A 21,223-nucleotide genomic window follows, 5' to 3' on the forward strand; every position below is an offset into this window, starting at 1 on the left:
ATGAAATCCTTACAACTCATTTTTTTTAACTGCTGAAAATAACAATGCAGATGTCCTCAGACAAGTAATTTTAAACTGACTGCCTACTTTTGGTTTTCATTTTTTTACACTTCCAGATCTGTCTGGTTAGAGTACCAGCAGGGAAAAATATTTTCCTGAATAAATTTAAATTCTCCATTTCAATTTTTTTTTTTCAGGAATATGATATTACAGTGAGCAGAAAATGGTCTTTTAAATACTCAGAAAATCTGTAGAGATGATCAATAAGGAAAAATATGAGGAAAGTAAGAAGTGTGCATGAAAAAAGACAGTAACCTAGCGACATCCCTCAAAAGACAAACCAGTAATTTGAATGTCTCCCACTGTTTTGATCTCTCTGTCTTTTCTCTATTTCTTCCCAGCTCAGACCTTCACCTCTATATTCAAGTGTTTCTTCACTTCTAAGTTCCTACCTTGATTTCAGGTAGTTATTACTATAAACAGGGTAATTGCTAAGAGGTATGTATATGGGGTATATGTATTGAGTGAAACACACAATAAACACACCCTCTCCTCTTCCAGCTTTGTATCTTTGAAGTGGTCCTTTCCTGAGATGGCAGAAGGACATGCAGTCACCGAAAGGAGCTGGAAGGCTGCTGAGGGTAAATACCATGGCTGGAAATCTGCCGCTGCTGTTGCAGAGCACTGCCAAAGGAAGACTGAATGGAAAAGCAATCAAAACCTACCAATCGGCATCACTTCTTTGATGCAGCCAAACTGTTCATGAATGAGTAGTGGTGAGCTGTAGTACCGTCGAAATCCCTTTGGCTGGAGGGAGAAAAAGCAAAAACAAGTGAAGGGCATTGCTGCTTTGATTGATTTAATAGAAATAGCCTCAGCTTTTGTGCAACAGTGTGACGAGCCTGGAAATTTGCCTCCTGTTGTTCAGTCAGTGTAGGGTTTAGAGATAGGGGTCTATTTGATTTTTCTCCTGGAAAAAAACAATTTTCTGTATTTATGTGGAAGGAGGGCTAATTTTCAGCTACCTTTTTTTTTTTTGTCTTACACAAAAGCAGCACTAATCAATTGCAGCAGAAGTGCTGAATCATCAGAGGTTCTGGGAAGTTTCCCTCTCCCTATCTTCTTATATAACATGAATTGGCATTGTTTTGTATTTGTTATACATCTGACTACCCTTCCCCACCCTACCTCCAAATCCTCACGTTCTCATATATACACTTGTGAAACCCCAAAAATTTAGAGCCTTTCTATAGATTTTTCTAAGTTTTGCTGCATACTGTCTGCAGCTTTTACTGCTTTTTGTCTTGTAAGTTCAAAAAACTCTCCAAGTTGTCACCAGATATCCCCTCAATGTACACTTGTAGAGAAATGTACCATAACAATTCAAGCTATACCATTAAAGAATACCACAATATGGCAAATAATGGTGCCCTATACCACTCTAAAAAACATTCTTAGAAGGTTAAACATTTCCTGTTGACTCTCCATTTAATATCTTAACTCAGTACTAATCATTTGATTAGTACTCAAAATGAAGGTGCTAGCATCTTTGCAAATGCCTTTCAAGGCATTAAAGATTCACAAATGGTCTCAGATTTCTAATGTCTCCAGGCTGCGAGAATTTCTAGTCACAGTGAAAAGTGGAAAAGATTAACAGAGATATGCATATTTTCCATATCCTATGTTCAATACCTGATAGACAACTAGTTCTTCAGCTAATGAGCTGCAGTATAGGCTGAGAAGGAGTGAGTGGACTGCTAAACTTGGTTTCTTAGAGGAATACATTCCAGATTCTTCAGCCTTGGTTTACCTCCAAGCTAGATTCAGATGCAGCATGAGCTCACAAAATTCCTATGACTTTGCTGACAACTTCCTGATGTAAATTTGGTCTTTATTTTTCTGTTTTTGTAAACTAGTGACCGCAAGATCTGAGGCCAGAATCAAGAAATGCATGAATCAATTAACTTGATGTAATATTCGGCTTGTCCAAGGCTTGCAATGAGGTCGTTCAGCTCTTCACAGATCAGCTTCCAGTACCAGAATGCCTCATGCTAGAACTATGATTATGGTTTAAGTACATAAAGACTTGCCTCAGGGATATAAACAACAATAGCTTTCACTGAACACTCTTGGAGAGAAAAGATTTTTCCAGTGAAAGGTGGGTTTTGTAGCGCTTTTCAAGTCAATGCCTGCATTTTTTCCATCATTTAACACAGTGAAACTGTTTGCTTTTAGCTCATATTTGTCCAAGTGCCTTCCAGTTGCAACAAGTCTGAGAACATCTGAAACATGAATATATGTATTCAGTTTTCATATTCCAAATGGTCTTTTTTCCAATAGTGACCAAAAGACCCATATTCCCATAAAAGTCAATCAGATAAGTTAGAATTGTCTCAGACACAGTGTACTGCCATTGTCAGTCATGAGATTTTGCTGCTCAGAAGATAACCCAGGAACTAAGGTGCTGTGCCCATCCAGAAGCAGGCTCCTGCTCTTCTCAGCCGCCAGCTTAGAGATTGCTTCAAACTCTTTGTCATCATACTGTGAAATACCCTTTGGTTTACTTTTTAGATGAATTATATTTTTTCATCAAGTCCTAACAGTGGAAAAACCAATAAAAATTAATTTGAAGGATTTTTCATTTGTTAAACTCCATTGAAATATTTTGATTAATTTATAGTATACCTTGAGAAATTTACACTGCAGCAAGTGCAGTTTAAATCAAAGCAATCAATTCTGTTATTTAGCTAAGTTTGGATTCTATAACTGCATTTTCACATCCACAAAGCAGACCAGATTTGTGTTTTGGTTTTGTTTGGGTTCTTGAGTAGTAGCAATTGACCAAATTGATAACCTGACTTTATGTTTCCTACCTCAGTAAAGTGATCTGGTGTCAGTTCTGTTAAGGCACCAGCTAAATGCCAGCTGGGGGTCAGGCACACAAAGTAAGTGGCTCCAGCACAAGCTGGTGCCTTCCACTTCTCTTTCTGCCTTGAGCTGCTCACTTACCAGCTTGCCCATGCAGCGCTGCTGTCCGATACTGTCTGCACACTTGTGATGGATGCTCATCTTACAAGCCTTACAGCGCAATCCATGCTTAGCATTTATCCCTGTGAAATGCATGGAAATGATTTAATTAGACACAATCAATAGTTTCCATGCATTTAAACAAATGACCTGAAAGAACTGATGGGGTCAGTTGCCGTAGAGCAAATATTGACAGTTTTCTTTGCCTTACCTACTTTTTAAAATTCCCATTTATATACACATTTTCTTTACAGCCTCTCCATTTTAGGCATTTTTCCCCCAGGCTCTTTCCCATGCTATTACTGCCTTTAGACACATATATTGGATCATGCTCTGCTATATGATAGTCTTATCAGTGATGTCTCTGCTTCGTGAACATCAAGCAAAATCCCTTTGCTAATTTGAAAGGGCTTGATATGAGAGTTGTGCAAGGCTGTGCTCCTGTGAAGGAGCACCCAGGCTCTGGAGCTGCCCTGGGGAGTTTGGCCATCAGTGGAGGCCAGGTTTCATGGGTGAGAGGTAGCTCCAGGGGCAGCAAGGGCTAAACCAGCTCCTTTGCCATTGTCCACCCATGGGCAAACATATCCCTGTTTGTTTGGTTTCTTTTTCCTGCATGGTTGCACTTGGATTAGTACACTATGAGGATTTTTTCGATTACAGTTTCTTTTCAATTACAGATGCTCAAACCAATATTGACAATTGTGCCCAGGGATTGTTGCTTTCACCATCCTGGGCCAGTGCTCAGGAGGTGCAGAAAGGGCTCCTTTTATGTCCCTAAGTGGAGCAGTGAGGATGCCACGAGTCTGATCTTGCCCTCCTTCACTGGCAGCGGAAAAGTTCTGTGTTACAGGTAGGGGAGCTACAGGAGAAATTTTGCCTAACAGAAGCAGACTTCTCCTACTTGACCAACAGTATTTCTGCATTATCTTCAGTGTGAACCTACTCTTAAATGACAGACCCAAGTGTGTTTGCTTCCAGGCAGGAACAGTCACTCTTATTCATACAACCGTAACACTTCCTAAACTATGCAGAAGAAGTGATGCTGCAGCAACTCTTTTATCCCCACAGGACCGTATAAATGAAATGAATAAACAACATGTCAGTTCATTATCATCCACTGTGGGAGTGAGTAAGAAATAAGGTAGTAAAAAAAACCCTAAAAAACTCTTGACATTTTAACCAGCCTTCATTAGTCAGACATGATAGGAATATTAGTCAGAAGGATCCTACATCTGAAAGTACTCATGTAGCTCTTGGTTATTTGAGTAGTCAGTGCTGTGTACATGTTGCTGGATTCACCCGGTGAAACACTATGTCTGAAAGAAGCACTTCAGGGAAGGTTTCATCAAGTTGGTGCCAAAATCTCAGGTTTGACAGGACCACTTTCAGGGGAAGAGGTGCCTGAAGCACTTCCAAGCCAGATAAGGCAGGCTGAAGTAGCTGTGCGTGGTTGCAGTGAGCCAGGCTCAGATGTTTCACTTCTGTGCTTCTTGTAGGATAGGGAACCTCCCCGCCTTCTTATTGAGACTACTGGAGAGATGGAGAGTGAATGGGGTTGAGTGTAGGGTGTGCCCCAGGGACTTCCGTGGAGTGGGGTCACTGACTGCTCCCTGCTTCTTGCCCGCCCGGTCCCTTTTAGCCCTCTCACGGTACGTGCAGATATCTAACCTCTTTTCTGGGGTCTTTTTTTCCTAGCAAACACAGAATTTACTAGAAGAACACATCCCTGTTTGTTTTGTTTCTTTTTCCTGTGTGGTTGCACTTGGATTAGTGTGCTGGGGGGACTTTTTCAGTTATAGTTTTTTCTCAATTAGACATGCTCAAACCAATATTGACTTCAGCAGCTTTGTGCTTTTATTGCTGATGATGAAATACTGAATCACCCTTCCTGATGATCAACAATTTGCATTGAGGAAAGAGTACTTCCTCCACAATTTTTTATTGTATTTATAAGGCAGAATGAAAAAAGAAATCATACTTGCCTAGCAACACATCAGTGCTTACACTGGGTCTAATTCTCCTCTCACACTGGTCTATACTGGCATAACTCTTGTCTGCTCTACCAAGTTACTCCTAAGATTCAATTGTGAAAAGGCAGACAGTTCTTTCTCCTGTTATGCTCTTCTAGCCATTTTAGTGTTAATATTACAGGGTGGATATTGCTCCTTACATGTTATAACCATGTGATCAGAGAAGATACACATTTGTCAATACAATTGTGCACCCAAATGATGTGCAAAATGAATGTAAAATATCTGTGCTGCTTTCAAAAATCAAACCCCAACATTTTCCAGAACAGAAATTGGTGGTCATGTGAAACTCTGTAAAACGATTAGAAAAGAACAACACTATATCTCTGTTGTTGAATGCCACATTTTACATGTGGGCAGCTAAGTAGTGGCTTCAAAGAGAGGAAAAGCATTTCAGTCACACACTTAGGTCTAGAAGAAGTCTTTGTAAATCAAAATGAAATTGCCTATAACTACCAAAATTTTGATCTTCAACTAATTCTCATTTCTAACTTCTTGGTTTGCTGTGCGACTAGCTTGGAAAAGAATTTTCATGTATCTCCCTGCCTGCCACTGAGGAATAACTAAGGGGCATAGAGTCATTTATTCTGTACTTATGCTTAACCACCATATCTCAAGCTCTGAAAATGGCATTTTTACAATACACATCTTTTTTCTACATGATAATTCTTTCTTCTTCAGTTTTATCCCCATTACACTAAATCAAACCACATCAGAGAACTGTGGCCAAGCTATTTCAAAACTGCATGCCAGGGATTAGACAACTATATATTAGTAGTGTATCTGATCCAAAAGTTCCTGAGCTTTAGAACTGAGGCACAATCACAGCTCACATCTAGGAGAAGAGGTCATATTTGATATAGGTGCAAATGAGACCAGGGTTTGATCTGTTGCATCTATTTCTGGCCTCCCATTTAAGTAAGCTTGTTGGCTTTGCACAAGCCTGAATAGAGCTGGTTTTGGAAGGCATCCTGGTAGTTTGAAATAGTGAAAAAGAAGGCAGAACATGGATTTTGCAAGGAAGTTATTTAAAGCTGAGTAAGTACAGTGAGAGTTCTATGGTCATGCACCAGCATAAGAGAGTTATTTCATTATACCTAAAGTAGTGGCATAGGATATAGCAATATGTTGAAACATTATTTGCCAATAAACTCCCCCAGAGGGAATAAGAAAGTTAGGGATTTTGCCTGAACATACATTAAATAGTAGAAAATAACTGGTATTTATGACTCATAAAAGTAAAAAAATTTTGACACTGACAAAGATAGCAATAATTATAGCAATAGCAACAACAACACAATACGGCAGACTATTTAAGGAGAATTTGTATAATTTCACTGCACTGCCATAGGGGACCAGTTGAAAACCTCTCTGTGGTGTGCTTATCCCCACCGGTTTAATCTTTCTGTAGATTGAAGCATGGGGAAGGGGAAGCATAAGGAGAGAATTCACATTTGAGATGGTTACAGCAATGTCTGGAAGGTGCAGTGTTCCAGCTAGTGAAGTCTAGGATACTAAAACACTCTCCTCAGGGACTTCGGCTGAACACACTCTGATGACCTGCAAGCCTGACCATCAATCTCCATCCTACCTCCCTAAACAGCTGACAGCTTGATTGCAGCCTATAGTTTATTCCAAGCAGTAGATATTCCCCTATGCCAACCTTAAAGGAAAGCTGGAAGATACTGGTATAGTACTCACTGATATGTCTTAGCCCACCTGGAATAATTTTAGTTTGTGGTGGATCAGAAATACAGGAAGTAAAGGCTTAGCAATTAAATAAACTTGGAGCAACCTAGCTACTTTTTCTCTGGTTTTCATTCAACGGGGAAGTAGGCTAAGAGCTTTGATGGATTCTTTGCTATTACCTTCAAATAGTAATCATCCCTCCTACCCTCTTCTCCAAAGACCCCTGCTGTGGTGACTTAAGGCAATTGTTAAATACGGAGCAGGCTAGAACAACGTTCTGCTCAGTCACTTTTTGATTACAATCTAGGGATGTGGTTGCCACTATTTTTATTCAAGGAACACTATTTCATTCACTGAACAGGGCAGACAACACTTGATGAATAGGCAACTCTATTCAATATTTCTTTTTTACTTTCCTTGGTCAGTATACTTTCCATAAGCAACATCTCCTGAGTACTACACTAGCCTTATTCCAAATGCAAAGTGATTATTAGCCCCACGAGCTTTCCAATGGGCTCACTGTCTTTGTCTGTTGCCACAACTTGTATGGGAAGTCTCTCATTTGAGAGACTAAGGAGTAAAACTGTCAGAGGTTTCACTAATACTATTTTGGTCCAGATGATGATGTTTAAGTTGTAAAAATTGCAAACTCTAAAACTGGGGGTTTAGAATGGAAAGTACTACATATGTTTAGCTGGCTTACAGTGTTCATGAACATAACTGTAAATGTAGTCATGAAAGTCATATAGGGAAAAAATACAAAGACATATGCACAAATGTCCTCTGTGTCCTATTAATTAATGTATCAATTACCTCATAGTCTGTAAAGGCTGGTATTCCTTTTGCAAACAAAAAAACCCAAAACTGGTAAAAGAAACTATATTTCACGTAAAGCAAATGAGGAAATTTCATGTCAGAATACTTGGGTAGCTCTTAAATAAACTTACAAATGAGTCATTTTCCTCAGACACCAGCTAATGTATCCAGGCATGTAGCACTGGAAGGATGCATTTTGAGAATGCGTTTTCAGAATCAGGTCATGTTTAATAACACCTTGATAGAAATACTCTATGACTGGGTCAGCTCCCATTTGAATAGCTAAGCCAGTGGCTAGGTTTTCCAGAACAGTCATGGAAAACTGAAACTTAAACTGTTCTGATAATATGACCTTAAATACAACTAAAAGGACACACTGCATCACTTTTCTAAATCTAAGCCTTTTTTGGAGTCAGCCTGAATGGAAATATTTGGAGGCAGAGACGGGCAGAGGAAACAGGGTAGAATTTGATTCCAACTCTTTGTGTCTCCTATAACTACTGTGCGTTTCAGGAAAGTGACATTTATTCCAAGGAATGCAAATGAGAATTTGCTTGTCACACACATGTGAAGCCGACCTGTATCATCCTCTGGGCCAGCACAGCTATGGTCACATCACTACTGGCTGATGCTTTTTGCCTGTTGTTCCAAGACTCAACATAGGATTAATAGGTAGAGAGGGAGAACAAGCTCTACAGTCTGGAGAAATTTCAAAGAAAACTGCATATGTCGGTAACAACATGATGTTACGCTGACTGTATAAAGGTAACTATACTAGGCACTTATGCTAAAGTGGAGAAAAAAAAAAGAGAGTATAAAAAGATTCAGGTCTATAAAAGAAAGAGGAAGGGAAAGAGACACAGAGAGACTGTCACCTCCAGCTAATCTAGCTATGACCCAACCATTATTTTTTATCATTCCAGCTGAGAAGAACATGCCAGTCAGAAATTGTTTTTATTTAAAACTTACAAAAATAAATACATTTAAAATTACATATTTTCTATAATACTTCAACTTCTGCTGTGGGAGAATGATAAAAATAATGAGTGCCTTGCCCCTTTCTCCACAAATGTATTTACAATTGTCACCAGGAAGCTGCATCCATGCCAAAATTTATGGGAAATGGAGAATTTTAAGCAAGCTGAGCCAGTCTTGTAGCAGTGAAGAGTTTAGAATGTCACCTTAGAAGGAGGAAATCCCTGAAATGGCACTGGTGCCCCTGCGGTCATCTCTAAGCCTTTGTGCACCCTCCTCTCATGCCCCCTTCTCCATTTTTAATTAATTGTTTTTTTGTAAAAGCTCTGATGCTGAAAGGGATGAGTATTTTTAAAAATTCCCCTATGGCTACTTCCTGCCACTGTGGCTGGCTGCTGCTGGACAAACGTTTGCCCTCCTCCTTCCCCTGTTCTCTCTCAGTCAAGAACTGTGAGTAGATGAGAGAATGGCATTTTCTACACAGGACATCCACATCTTTAAAGTTGAAAATCTTGACCCTAATTCCCCCAAATCATTAGGTTTATAAGGATGAGCTGGGCAATACTTTTCTTCCTTTAACCTCCCTGAGTGCCTCCTGCACACCTTGGGAACTACCCCTTTTCTCTGTCCTAATACCTGGCACCCTTCTGCTTCTTTTTCTTAACTGATGCTGCCCCATCACTTGCCTCAGATGACATTGTGGAGAGGAGAGAGGCACAGATCCTCATCTGGTCATCAGGTGAGCTATAGACCAAAGCCTGAACCCAGATTCCTGCAGCCTAGATGGCTGAGCGCTGGAAGTTACAGCTGTCTGATGCCGGACTGATAATTCAAACTGATAGGCACAGAGTTGCCAGGTACACTGACTTACACACAAATATTCATCTCACATAAAATTACCAGTACTATTAACAATCCTACCACTGCACTTTCCACTGTTAAATACAGGACTAGATGGATTGTTTAAAAAAGCAACAAAAAGAGGACATAATAATTTTTTGGTCAGCTGCATATTGTTCCTAACTGAGCCACAGAAAATATATTATGGTAGTTCTTGGCATTGTCATTTTGACTATCCAAAAGTATTAATTTTTCTTTTGTAAGAAGATGAAATTGAACTTACGAGTACTCTTCTCTTTTGACCTGACTAGATAGTCTTCTCTCATTCAAACACTATGGCAAAGGCACTCTATGCATGAATAACAGATGTATAGAACAAAAATATTTAAAAAACAAAGAGAAAACTAGGCAAAAATCTTGCTTAAGCAATTTTTTATAAATAATAGCAGCATGGGATTGACTTCAAAGGTTTTACTGTTTAGTAATGGATTTTTTTTTAATTAGGTTGTGGGTTTGGGGTTTTTTACAGTTAAATGTACCAGTTTAAAATGTACAGAGTTTTGGGTGGGTTAAGTCAATAGTTTCTTGGGATGGGAGTACACTGTCCAGGGATCTCCAACAACATGTTGGAACTAGAGGAGGAATACCTGCATTTGGGACCAAGCTGCCAGGTCTGAACCTGATACCTTGATTGGCTGAAGTGTCCTGTTCCCCTGAGTCCACCTTATGTCAATCTAAACCAAATGGGGTGTAGAGAGAAGCTGGAACTTATATATTTATGTTCTGTAGAATAGGACTTGATATCCAGTCATGGTACCTATCCTTTCAAATTAATAAATTTTAGATTATATGTCACTGAGAGGTACGGGTCCATTTGAATGCCTACCCCAGTTTCTCCATAACAATATCCAATGTTCAAATAGCAATAAAAGTTGCCTTGCATGTAGGCAGGCAACAAAACAGTGCATAAAATTAGAACTGACTTCCTAGTGACATAGTTTTCTTTAGAAATGACATGCTGAGAAAAAAATGAGGCAGTAATAGGCAGGTTTTTCTGCAAGACTGTTACAGAGATGAAAAATATCCCTGCTAAAATAAAGTCTTTTAAAAATTTGGCCACAAGAGGTTTTTTCTTTGCAAAGCACTTTTCACATATTCAGCAGCTTTGCTATAAAAGTCTGTCCCTGAAAGGAAATATCCACCTCCATACTTCTTAAAATATCATCTCAGGTTTTTGATCATCTAAATGTTAATTAAGATGCTAGAACGCCATGGTAAATAAACTAACAGCTATTACTGAAAGAAAAAGTCCCAGTTCTCTAGACACTGATCATGATCAGTCTTATCTAACCTTCTTTACTCTGAGCAAACTGGCACTGATATATCAATGCCTACTTTCCTGGACAATTTTCTGGACCAATGAGCCTGTGCTTGTAGGTCTTTGCACTGGGTTGCTTTGCTGAGAAGGCAAATAGCTTAGAACAGTTGGGCATAGACTTGCCTATGGGAGGTGATGCTGAACTGCTTCAGAGATGATGATGGTAGCAGAGCTGAACAGGACAAGGGAACATGGAGCAATTAAACTTGGTATGTTGTCCCAGTTGAGGACAAGCAGAGATCAATGGCTTGGTGTTAGTAATATTAGTAAACCAGACCAATATTACTTGATCTCAGTAATATTAGTAAACTCTTGAGATGAAGATGATGAAAGATTTCAAATGATCTCTGTTGGCAGGCTCAGGTTATTTGCACCTGTGTTCTTACATATGTTGAAATGCAAAGTCATCCAGGTGCAGACATTTTTTTCTGTGTTTTGAAATGGTTTGAAAGAGCAGTTGAATTTTGTAGGGCCACTTATATATGCCAAAACTTTTGTCTTTCAAGGGCCTTGTACCATTATAGAGGAGCTGGAAAACACAAACCCAATATCTGAACAAAAATTATGATGTGAAATGAAGAGCAGGGCTATGAGCTTGCTGAAAATATGGGAAAAGAATTACACAGCAAACAAAAGAACAGTCTGTCCTCAGCAAAGGGATTTAATATCCTCACTGGTCTCTTAATGGATTTTTAATATTGCCTATTGCTTACATGGCTTCATCATCATCAGTGGGCTTGAAATGAGAGGCTTCTATTTGCCAGAAGATCAGGACAATCAATTAGAACTATGAAAGGTTTAGTTAAAAAAAAAAAAAGAAAAAAGAAACAAACAGAAAAAAAAAAACGCCCCTGATATATAGATACCCGTTGCTCTCTGGCCTTTGCTATTTCAAGCTTACTGAGGGTTTAGGCTCTTCCTTCCTGCACCAAAAACACTCCCTCATCAGTGCAGTGCCTCAGTGTTGTTCCCGGTCTGTGTTAGCACGAACTGACTGGCAGTGTCTGTGGCAATGGGGCTTGCACACGAAATGCTGAAGTGTGACTTATTGTGACCATAATTCCTCTCTCTCCCTCTTTTGCCCATTTCACAGTAACTAGTGATGGAGATGGGAATTGGAGCTTCCACCTAAATCTAGTGGCTCGTCAGGATCTGGCCACACACAGAGGTTTCTGCTCCAAAGCCATTTCTTACCTTGGATCACACGTAGCTGAGGAGGATTTCATCAGAAGCTACAGGGTAATTGACACCATGATTTGCTTGAAATAGAGATAATTCATCATAAGTAACTGGGTAGTTATAACAGTTTGTTGGGATCAGTTTTCAGAGAATTTATTTCTACATTAAGTCATAATGTGTTTTTTCCTTTCAGAATTTTACGATTGCATTTTATAACTAAGCGTGTTTCAGTTTCTTTTCCACGTGGGAAATACGGAATCATAGAATCATAGAATTAATTAGGTTGGAAAAGAACTCTAAGATTCTTGAGTTCAACCCAAGACCGAACACCACTTTGTTAACTCAACCACGGCACTAAGTGCCACATCCGGTCTTTCCTTAAACACCTCCAGGCATAGTGACTCCACCCACAACTTCCCTGGTCAGCCCATTCCAGTATCTAATCACTGTTTCTGTGAAGAAATTCTTCCTAATGTCCAACCAATGGAAAAACATTCAAATGAAACCTTTCTCACCAAATGCAGGTATGTTTCTTTTTGGTTTGTTTTAATTTTTTCCCCCAGTGAAATCACAGAGGCTGGGCAGTAAAAATGCTTTATTTAGTACTGTCATCTGCTCAAAGAGGCAATCTCAGCCTTCACTGTTACAGCCTGGGAGAATTTATTATTTGACACAGAGCAGTTTAGAAAGCACCTACAGATACATTTCCATGTGACACCAATTATTGTTGAAATGAATATGAAAACTTCTGTCAAATTGTTGTACAGAAGTTTATGTAGTTCAGCAAAGCAAAAAGAACATTATCTGCCTCAGGATCAATCTGAGGAGTGAAAAAATACAGATATTAAGCTGGAATATCTATTTCTAAATATTTAAATCATTAAATCAAATGCACGAAAAATTTGCTTTCTAAGATTTTGTCTATCAACAGGAATAATTCAATGCATAACTCATAAATTGTCCATGGTTAGAAAGTATTTGCATAATCTGACTTCACCCTCGATTCTAGTAGGAACAAGCAAAGCCAATTCAAGCCATAGCTTTTCTCATCTACACATGTGGTTTGTACCAGCATGATTATGTTTTTTGCTGTCCAAAAACCTTAATTAACATTGACCATAAATGTGCTACCACTATCAGAGATAAGCAAACCAATAAGGGGTAGCAATAGGTTTGGCAGCTATATCTATCTGTTGTACTGTGTATAATGATATAACATATAACAAAAGTCCAGCAAAACCCATGAGACAACCTTGCTTTTAGCAAAATGGCTTCCAGTGCAAGAGGAGCTCTTGTTGGGATGTCTAAAGGCGTGATTTGGAGGGGAGAAGAGAAAAAAACCAGATTAATGTGTCTGAAGGTACTGGCACACAGCTGGATGTTACTAACAGATACTAAGATTTAGGAGCTGTCACAGGCAAAAAAGAGCTGAAATTATGAACACAAACAGGCAGCAGATAATTGTGTATAACTGCATGGGTGAAATTGAACTCCCAAACTTTGAGGCAGGAGACTGCTACCTGCAAGCTGCAACCACTATTGGCTGCTTGGAAATGTTGATAACACTTGGACTAAACAAAAGTGATGCATCCCAAAGCCTCCAACTAAGAGAGAGACAGGAGACCAACCCACTTGTTAAAAGGCTGGTCATGTGCTGTTCTTATGCACATACATTATTTAGACTTTAGGAACTGGGAACATAGTTTCCAGAAAGAAGAACTGGTGCCAAGAGGTGAGTTCTTGAAAGGAAGAAGTAGTCTCAGAAAGCAGAAGGGGGCCCAGAAAGAAGTTGAAGATCCTGCCCTGGGGTGAGGTCTGGGAAACGGGGAAGATCCTGGAGATAAGGAAGCCATGGACATCAAAGCCAGGGACTCTGGCCAGTGGCACCTGAGAAGAGTAATTGCAAGGAGCATCACAGCAGGAACAACACCCTCCTGCCCAACTTGCATAGGCTAGTAGTGACCCCTCTGCAGGGAAAAGGAGACTTCAGGAATGAAATGCTGGTGGGGAGGGAAGGAGAGTGAGAAAAATTAAACAGGATAAAATCTGTATTGTCATTGTTTCTTCAATAAAATCTGGTATCCAGATCCTCTGCACACTGGATTTTATGTTATCTCTCCCTTAGCAAGAGCTCAACATAATTTTGGATTCTTTGATTAAGAATCAGTCTAAATTTTCAGATGGGGCATTTTGAAATAGCATCTGTGATAGACACGCTCAAATCCCATCAATGTCTTAAGTGTTTTTTTCAGCTAATGAAGAGTTTGTTGCCCTTGGAGAACACTCCTAAGAAGCCTAGTCAAGCTCATTGATGATGGAGCACTGTAAGCAATCAGCAGTGTTAAGAATTCTTCCCCATGCTTCACAAAAAAAAAAAAAAATACCTGGGACAGAATAAACTCTGTCTGGAGAGTTTGATATGCCACAGATCTTAGGATATGAAAGATTACTACACTTCTGAGAGGTGCAGCTAGAAAAACAGGCAATATTAGCACTGCAAATAAAAGTCCCCCCATAAATACACCCAATCGTCATTTGGAGGGATGGTCCTGTGTGCATCAAATCTATAGCCTTTCTTTTGTGATTTCCAGGAAGCCAAACAGGAACATACTGACTATGATACTGTAGTTAGTGTTGGTTCAGTGATTATACCAGCTGTATGCCACTTCCTCTCTTGGCTGTGAAAATGAAATTGCTGCAGGAAGTGGAGGGAAGACATAACTACTCTTTTTTTTTCTTCCCTCCCCCTCACCCCCTGCTTTCTTTCTTGCTTCCAACCCTTCTATTAAACAGGAAATAATCTAGTGGTCAAAACAAACTATTCCAAGATTTTCAAGATCACTCCCTCCTTGTTATAAAGGAAACTGCAATGTAATCACAATTTTCAATTGCATGTAATTGCATGCAAACCACAACAATGTAATTTTCAACTGAGCAAGTCTTCAGAATTAGAAGTCAGGATCCAGGTGTGTACAGCATCCTTCAGTATGTAAGATAAACTTATGTCAAAGAGCAAAACAGTGTTATGTATACCTGGAAAACTAAAAATTTGGCAGTTTAGAGAAGGTAGTTCGTGAAGTTGCAGTTACTTACATTCCTATTACCAAAGCAGGAAAACACACGATGCTCCATGTGAGCCACCAGGATCATTGCTCTCTGAAACATCCTTCTATATTAAGGACATCAACAAGCAACTGTGGGTAGGTATTTTACTCTACATGATGGCAGTGCTCTATTTCTTGCAAAAGCATTTCTGCTAATTGCCTCATTTTAAGGCTTCTGCAACTCACGGTAAGGTGAAGCTTCTAGTAATTTTGCTACCAGTTAATGCTTTTGTCACTATGTGGCAATGTAATTATACACATAACAGTGGCACTCTGGTAGACAAAGACTCTAAATAAAAAAATAATGTTTTTACAAGAAGGTCAGCTTTAATGAAGATGCATTTGATTTACTTATCTGATGTCCCATATGAGCTCAGGAAAAGTATGTAGAAGGACATAAAAAACCCTTGTATTCTGCTTCATCCAGAGGCCTTCAAAAAAACCTTAAGCTTACAATTATTTTCTTCACTAGGGCTGATTTCAAGAGTGATGGCCACTACTCACTAGAATATTTAGTGGGTTTTCATGTAGTTTTTGGTTAAAAATCATCATGGCTAATATCACAGTAAAATACTGATTGTAGATGTGCTGGAAATTTTTATTGTTTTTCATCTAATTAAACAGCAAATGTTGGTCAACATTTTTAAAGTCTCTTTTGACTGAGGATTAATTGCAGTATCATATTAATAGCAATTTCCCTAAAATTACAGTAAGCTTGAAAATTATCTAGTAACAAGTGTGAAACATGTTTGATGCTGTTCAAGGACAAATTAGAATTTAAAATATATTTCCATCTTCTTTTCTCAGCTAAGCAGTTCCTGATTATCCAATTTACTGATAACATTCTTGCCTCATCTCAGAGGAGGAAGCCCTCCCAGAGGGTAAACAAACTAAACATTTACTTTTCAATATTTGCTTTAAAGTATGTTTAACTCTTTGTTACCAAAGAAAAATAATAATGTAAAGAAAGGATAATGTGTGGTACTCTGTAGCTTCTCTAGAAATGTGGGGCAGTATGAATTGGATACTTTTTGTCATGTTTATCAAAAATAGGAGTATCAGCAAATGAAGCACACCTATACTGCATATACCATACATGTTTCTACCTCTTTCCATCTGTTCATCAGTTTGGAAATTTTGGAGAGTCCAGATGATATTACCTATACCTGACTAGTCCATAACTAATGGTTTAGTCACTGTACAGTTTGGTGAACTTAAATTCATATTTCCAGAAGGCTTTTGCTACCTTCTTACAGGGTTTTCCTCAAAAGTGGGAAGGTTGACACTTAGGGAGACTTATTAACTCAGGAAATATATTGTAGGAGAAGCCAAGTTCAATTTCAAGCTAATAGGGTAAAATTATTATTTTGCACCAATTTTTTGCGGATGCATATTAACAAAATATAACATTTTTGTTTGTCCTACACTCTAGTACAGCAGGTCAGAGATGACAAGCAATTCTTACACTGATTCTCAAAATACTAGAAAATTTAGGTGCCAGAGCCGTTTGTCATCATCAACTGAAGCAAGAACCTAAGTCTCCTAAATCCAGGAGTAAATTTAGTGAAGGAAAGGAGGAGGGAGAGACAGAGACTATGGATCACTTAGTAATATATACTGGTACCTGTCATTGAAAAGTTTACACAACAGCCCTTTTTCGAAGAATCACAGAATGACTGGGATTGGCAGGAACATCTGGAGATAATCTAGTCCAATACCCTGGTAAAGTAGGTTCGCCTAGAGCAGGTTGCACGGGATTATGGCCAGATGGGCTTTGAATACCTTCATAATAGGAAGCTCCACATCTTCTCTGGGCAACTGTTACAGTGCTGTCAACCTCACAGTAAAGAAGTTCTTCCTTATCTGCAGTTCTTCCTTATCTTTCTATGTTTCAGTTTATGCCCATTGGCCCTTGTCATTTCACTGGGCCTGGCTTCATCTTCTTGAAAATCTCACTCCAGATACTCCCATAGATTGATGTTGTGTCCTCTGTCATCTCTTATCCAGGCTTAACAGGCCCAGCTCTCTCTGCCTTTCCTTGTAAAGGAAATGCTCCAGTTCCTTAGTCACCTTTTTGCCCTCTGCTGGTCCCACTCCAGGAGCTCCATGTCTCTCTTGTCTCCTGGAGCCCAGAACTGGACACAGCACTCCAGGTGAGGCCTCGTCAGGTCTGAATAGAGAGGCAGGATCATATCCCTCAACCTGCTGGCAGTGCTCTTCCTAAAGCACCCCAGGATACCACTGGCCTTCTTGGCCACAGGGGCACACTGCTGGCTCATGGATGGTTTGTTGTCCACCAGGACCCCCAGGTCCTTCTCCGCAGAGCTGCTTTCCATCAGATCAACCCGCAGTCTGTACTGGTGTAGGGAGTTATTCTTTCCCTGCACTTGCCTTTGTTCAGTGTCATGAGCCTCCCCTCCACACAAGTCTTCAGCCTGTCCAGGACTCTCTGGATGGCAGCACAGCACTCTGGGGTATCAGCCATTCCTCCTAGGTTTGTATTGTCAACTATCTTGCTGAGGATGCATTCTGTCCCTTCATCTAGGTCATTGATGAATAAGTTGCACAAGACTGGACCTAGTACCCATCTCTGGAGAACACTGCTAGCTACGTGCCTCCAACTAGACTCTGTGTCACTGATCACAACCCTCTGAGACCTGCCATTCAGCCAGCTCTCGATCCATATCAACATCCACTCATCTAACCCATACTTCTCGAGTTTGCCTATGAGGATGTTATGGGAGACAGTGTCAAAAGCCTTGCTGAAGTCAAGGTAGAAAACATTCACTGCTCTCCCCTCACCTACTCAGCCCGAGTAGAAGGCTTTAGATTGGTTAGGCATGATTTCATGATTTTTCCTCACAATCAAAACAAAAGGAGGCTGGATTCAGCTGCTTTGGAAAACTTCTCTTCATAGGGAAACTCTTAATAATAAACAACATTCAGACTCACAATTTTATACCATAATAGTAACAGCGCATCATCTGGAAAGTAGATGTGGGAAGGCTCAGCTGTGACTGCACAAGCCCATTGGAGAGATGGACATGAAGCTGCTGCCACAAGCTGCTCCACAGGTTTCTCCTCCTCACTGGTGGCTCTTTACCCTTCTCTAGAGGGGACAACTCCCATACTGATGCAGTGGCAACACAAGTCTCTTCCCCCAAGGTCATGTGGGTTGGAACATGCTAGAGAGACTGGGAAGAGTGGAGGGCAGGGTGAAGACTGAATGAACAACATTATTTTTGTCCTTCATCCTCCAAGATCAATAAAAATGCATTTATTTTCATTTTGGTTTTTGGGTTTTTTTCGGGTTTGTTTTTTTTTTTAAGAGCTTTGTCCAAAGAGTCCTCCAAACCATAGCCTTGGAAAAACAGCTTCAGTTATAGCCATGCTTCTGAGAGTGTTTCTACACTGTCTAGCTGCCAAGCAGTGGTGATCAATCTGTGAATGTTTATGGCATCTCTGTCTACCTGGGTAATACTGAATACAGGCAGGCTTGGATCAAAACAGAATTCCTACTTAATGAAGTGAGGCAGCAAGCTTAAAAAAAGTCAAGCATATTCTTTATGAGGGAGCTGATCAGACTGGAGGCAGAAAGTACTGTGTCATAGTTCCTGTGAAATTTTGCTATATTTAATAAACATCCACATAAATTACAGTTATATAAACACTTCCTCAAACCATGGAGTTTTTCCAGTACTTATTAGTCACACTTTCTGATAGTCTAAGAGGAGAGGTTCGGATACAGCAACTAATGCAAAAGGGGGACCAAGGCTCCAATCTAGACCTCTTTTTTTCCTTTATTCCAGCACTTGAAAAGCTGGGCCAAATTATCAGCCTTGAGCTTAATTTTATGGAGGATGTTCCAGCATAGCTTTGGGGATAAAAGTGGTTGAAAGTTCTAGTAGCCACAACTGCACAGTGAAATAAAGAAATACAGGCTGTTTTTAAAAGACGTGCTGAGAAAGAATTATTCATGGTACTTCTTTGGTTGTTTGAAACTCCAGAATGACTGGCTAAACCAGAACAGACGGTGGTAGGAGTGAGTCAATGATGAAGGGATAGCACAATTTCACTGCTTAAGTCTATTGATTAATAGACTGAAAGTCTATGCTAGAGTTATATTTTGGTTTTATTTTTTTACTTGCTTGTTTATTTTCTACAGGTTTCTCTAACTAATCTGGTTAGTTCCTTGATAAGACAGCTACTGAGCTATTTACCTCCAAAGTTGCAAAGGTCTAGAGAATCTGCATCCAAACCAGAAAACTGGTTGCCCTGAGAGCATCTGTAAGTGCATACATCTCAGGTACCTAAGCCAGTGATGGCATGATCCAGAAGGACCTGGTTTTGACAATTATTGGATACTGCAGAACACAATTTTGTCTGGTCTTTCTGAAAGTTTGTGGCCCTCTAACATGTCTTTCCAGTCAAACATACTCTAACAGGTGTCAATAAAACAGGTGTTTGGATAAAATCCTGTGCCAGAGCTAAGGTTAAGAATGGAATGAAATAGCTAAGTACACTTTTGACACACAAATAAACATACAATGATGTTGTCATAAATGAGCAGCTACTTCTTTAAAACACAGCTTTAAAGGATTGACTTTAAAGTAGTCTATTTTCAAAAGCAAAGTGCCTTATTTTTTTGCTGCATTACTTATATTTGACTTAGATGGGAATACATTAATTTCATGTCATATGCTTGGAATGTGTGGAAAATAACATTTTTTCCATGTGAATCAGCACAGGAAATGATCTGCAAATGAGTAAAATGTTGAGAAGTCTACAGATGGAGGTTTTTTTAAAAAAAACCACAATGTTTTTCAACTGTAGAGTACTGACATCATATTTTGTTCAATAGTAAAGTATCACAGAGATGCTTGATGACACATCAGAGACTGAAGACAACTAAGAACTTACTTCTGATCAGCATAGTTTTAGACTATAATCTGATGCAACATTAATTTAATAGTATCTACCTTTGCTGGTGCTAGGCAGTTTTGCCTCCCTTTATTTGCCATTGCCAAAGCTTACCACATTCTTGCTCAACACAGAAAATGGCAGAAACATGAATCAACTCAGAGGTATTCTGACCTGATTTTCTTTTCACTGTGATGTAAAATAAAAAAAAAAAAAAAAACAAACAAAAAAAAACAGTGTCTTCTAAATTATGACCTAGTGATACATTCCATAGGTCCTTTGATTTTCAAAATTTTCCCTTGCTGAGGTTAGATATTAAAATAGCAATAAATATTACTACTAGGAACAGTAAATTAATAGTTTTCTAAGAAACATGCTGTGAGAGGATGTTCGAGGGTGGATATGTTTAGGAAAATATATAATCCACCATGGAGCTGAAACCTCAGTCCTAAACTAATGAACACTAAGCACTCACAGGAGCAAAACTGAGTGGGAGAAAGGAGTACAGAGTCTGCTCCAAGACACTATTGATTTGCTTCTGAAATTATGTGAATTATTACTGTTGAATTAATTATTAGAACTGATGATTTTGTTGGAGTATTTGACACCGTAAGAAGCCCCCATTATCATAAAATGGATCCTTTGTGCACTCTTCAAACATCCCTTGAATTTGAACTTTCCTTCCTTATTTCATTTGAGAGAAAATTACTGCTTCTATATCAAATTTTTCAAGTGGAAATTGAGTCCCAGTCTTGTACAGATAGCAGTTACACTTTGACTTCTGCCTTCAACATGAGGTATGAAGCATACTATTAATACTGTTTCTTTCTTTTTTGAAATCAAATCAATAAACAGGGTTTCTTTTGAATATGTTGCACCGCACTCTGGGATGCATAAAAAGCGTTTGAAAGAGCAGGTTTACATTATACTGATCATAGTAAACATCATCCTCTGAATGCTGAAAACAATTACATGTATTTGGCCTTTATCTTCTGACTGTACTTCTGTCAAATGAACAAACAGACATACGGGCTGCATCCCAAAGGCAATATTTGGCTCATACTGCCCAACAGTCAAGGAGAGATGATGAACATATTTTTTTGTAGGAAGATAAAGCGTCGCAGACTTCAATTTCACTGTGAAAAGAGCGGCATGGGGAGCCTGCTGCCTCTGCTCCCAGTGTCCTGTTCACTCTGAAGCTACAGACAGATTCTGCCATGTTAGTGAGATTGAAGCGTGCACTGCAAGTTCATGCTATGCACAGT

At 39.3% G+C, this 21,223-nt stretch overlaps 1 protein-coding gene across 1 annotated transcript in view; it reads right to left on the reverse strand.

Moving 5' to 3' along the window:
• Positions 1 to 21,223, reverse strand: part of STAC (SH3 and cysteine rich domain) — a 73,227-nt gene that overhangs the window by 24,690 nt on the left and 27,314 nt on the right. Inside the window, exons 3-4 of the mRNA XM_027729175.2 lie at positions 3,010 to 3,110; positions 726 to 807 (exon numbers count right to left, since the gene is read on the reverse strand). Of these exons, the coding sequence (XP_027584976.1) occupies positions 726 to 807; positions 3,010 to 3,110 (183 nt within the window). The remainder of the gene's footprint in view (positions 1 to 725; positions 808 to 3,009; positions 3,111 to 21,223) is intronic.

This window comes from Pipra filicauda, unplaced genomic scaffold (assembly GCF_003945595.2).
Source record: "Pipra filicauda isolate LSUMZ 115617 unplaced genomic scaffold, ASM394559v2 scaffold233_size1220752_pilon, whole genome shotgun sequence".
In the NCBI taxonomy this organism is placed as follows: Eukaryota; Metazoa; Chordata; class Aves; order Passeriformes; family Pipridae; genus Pipra; species Pipra filicauda.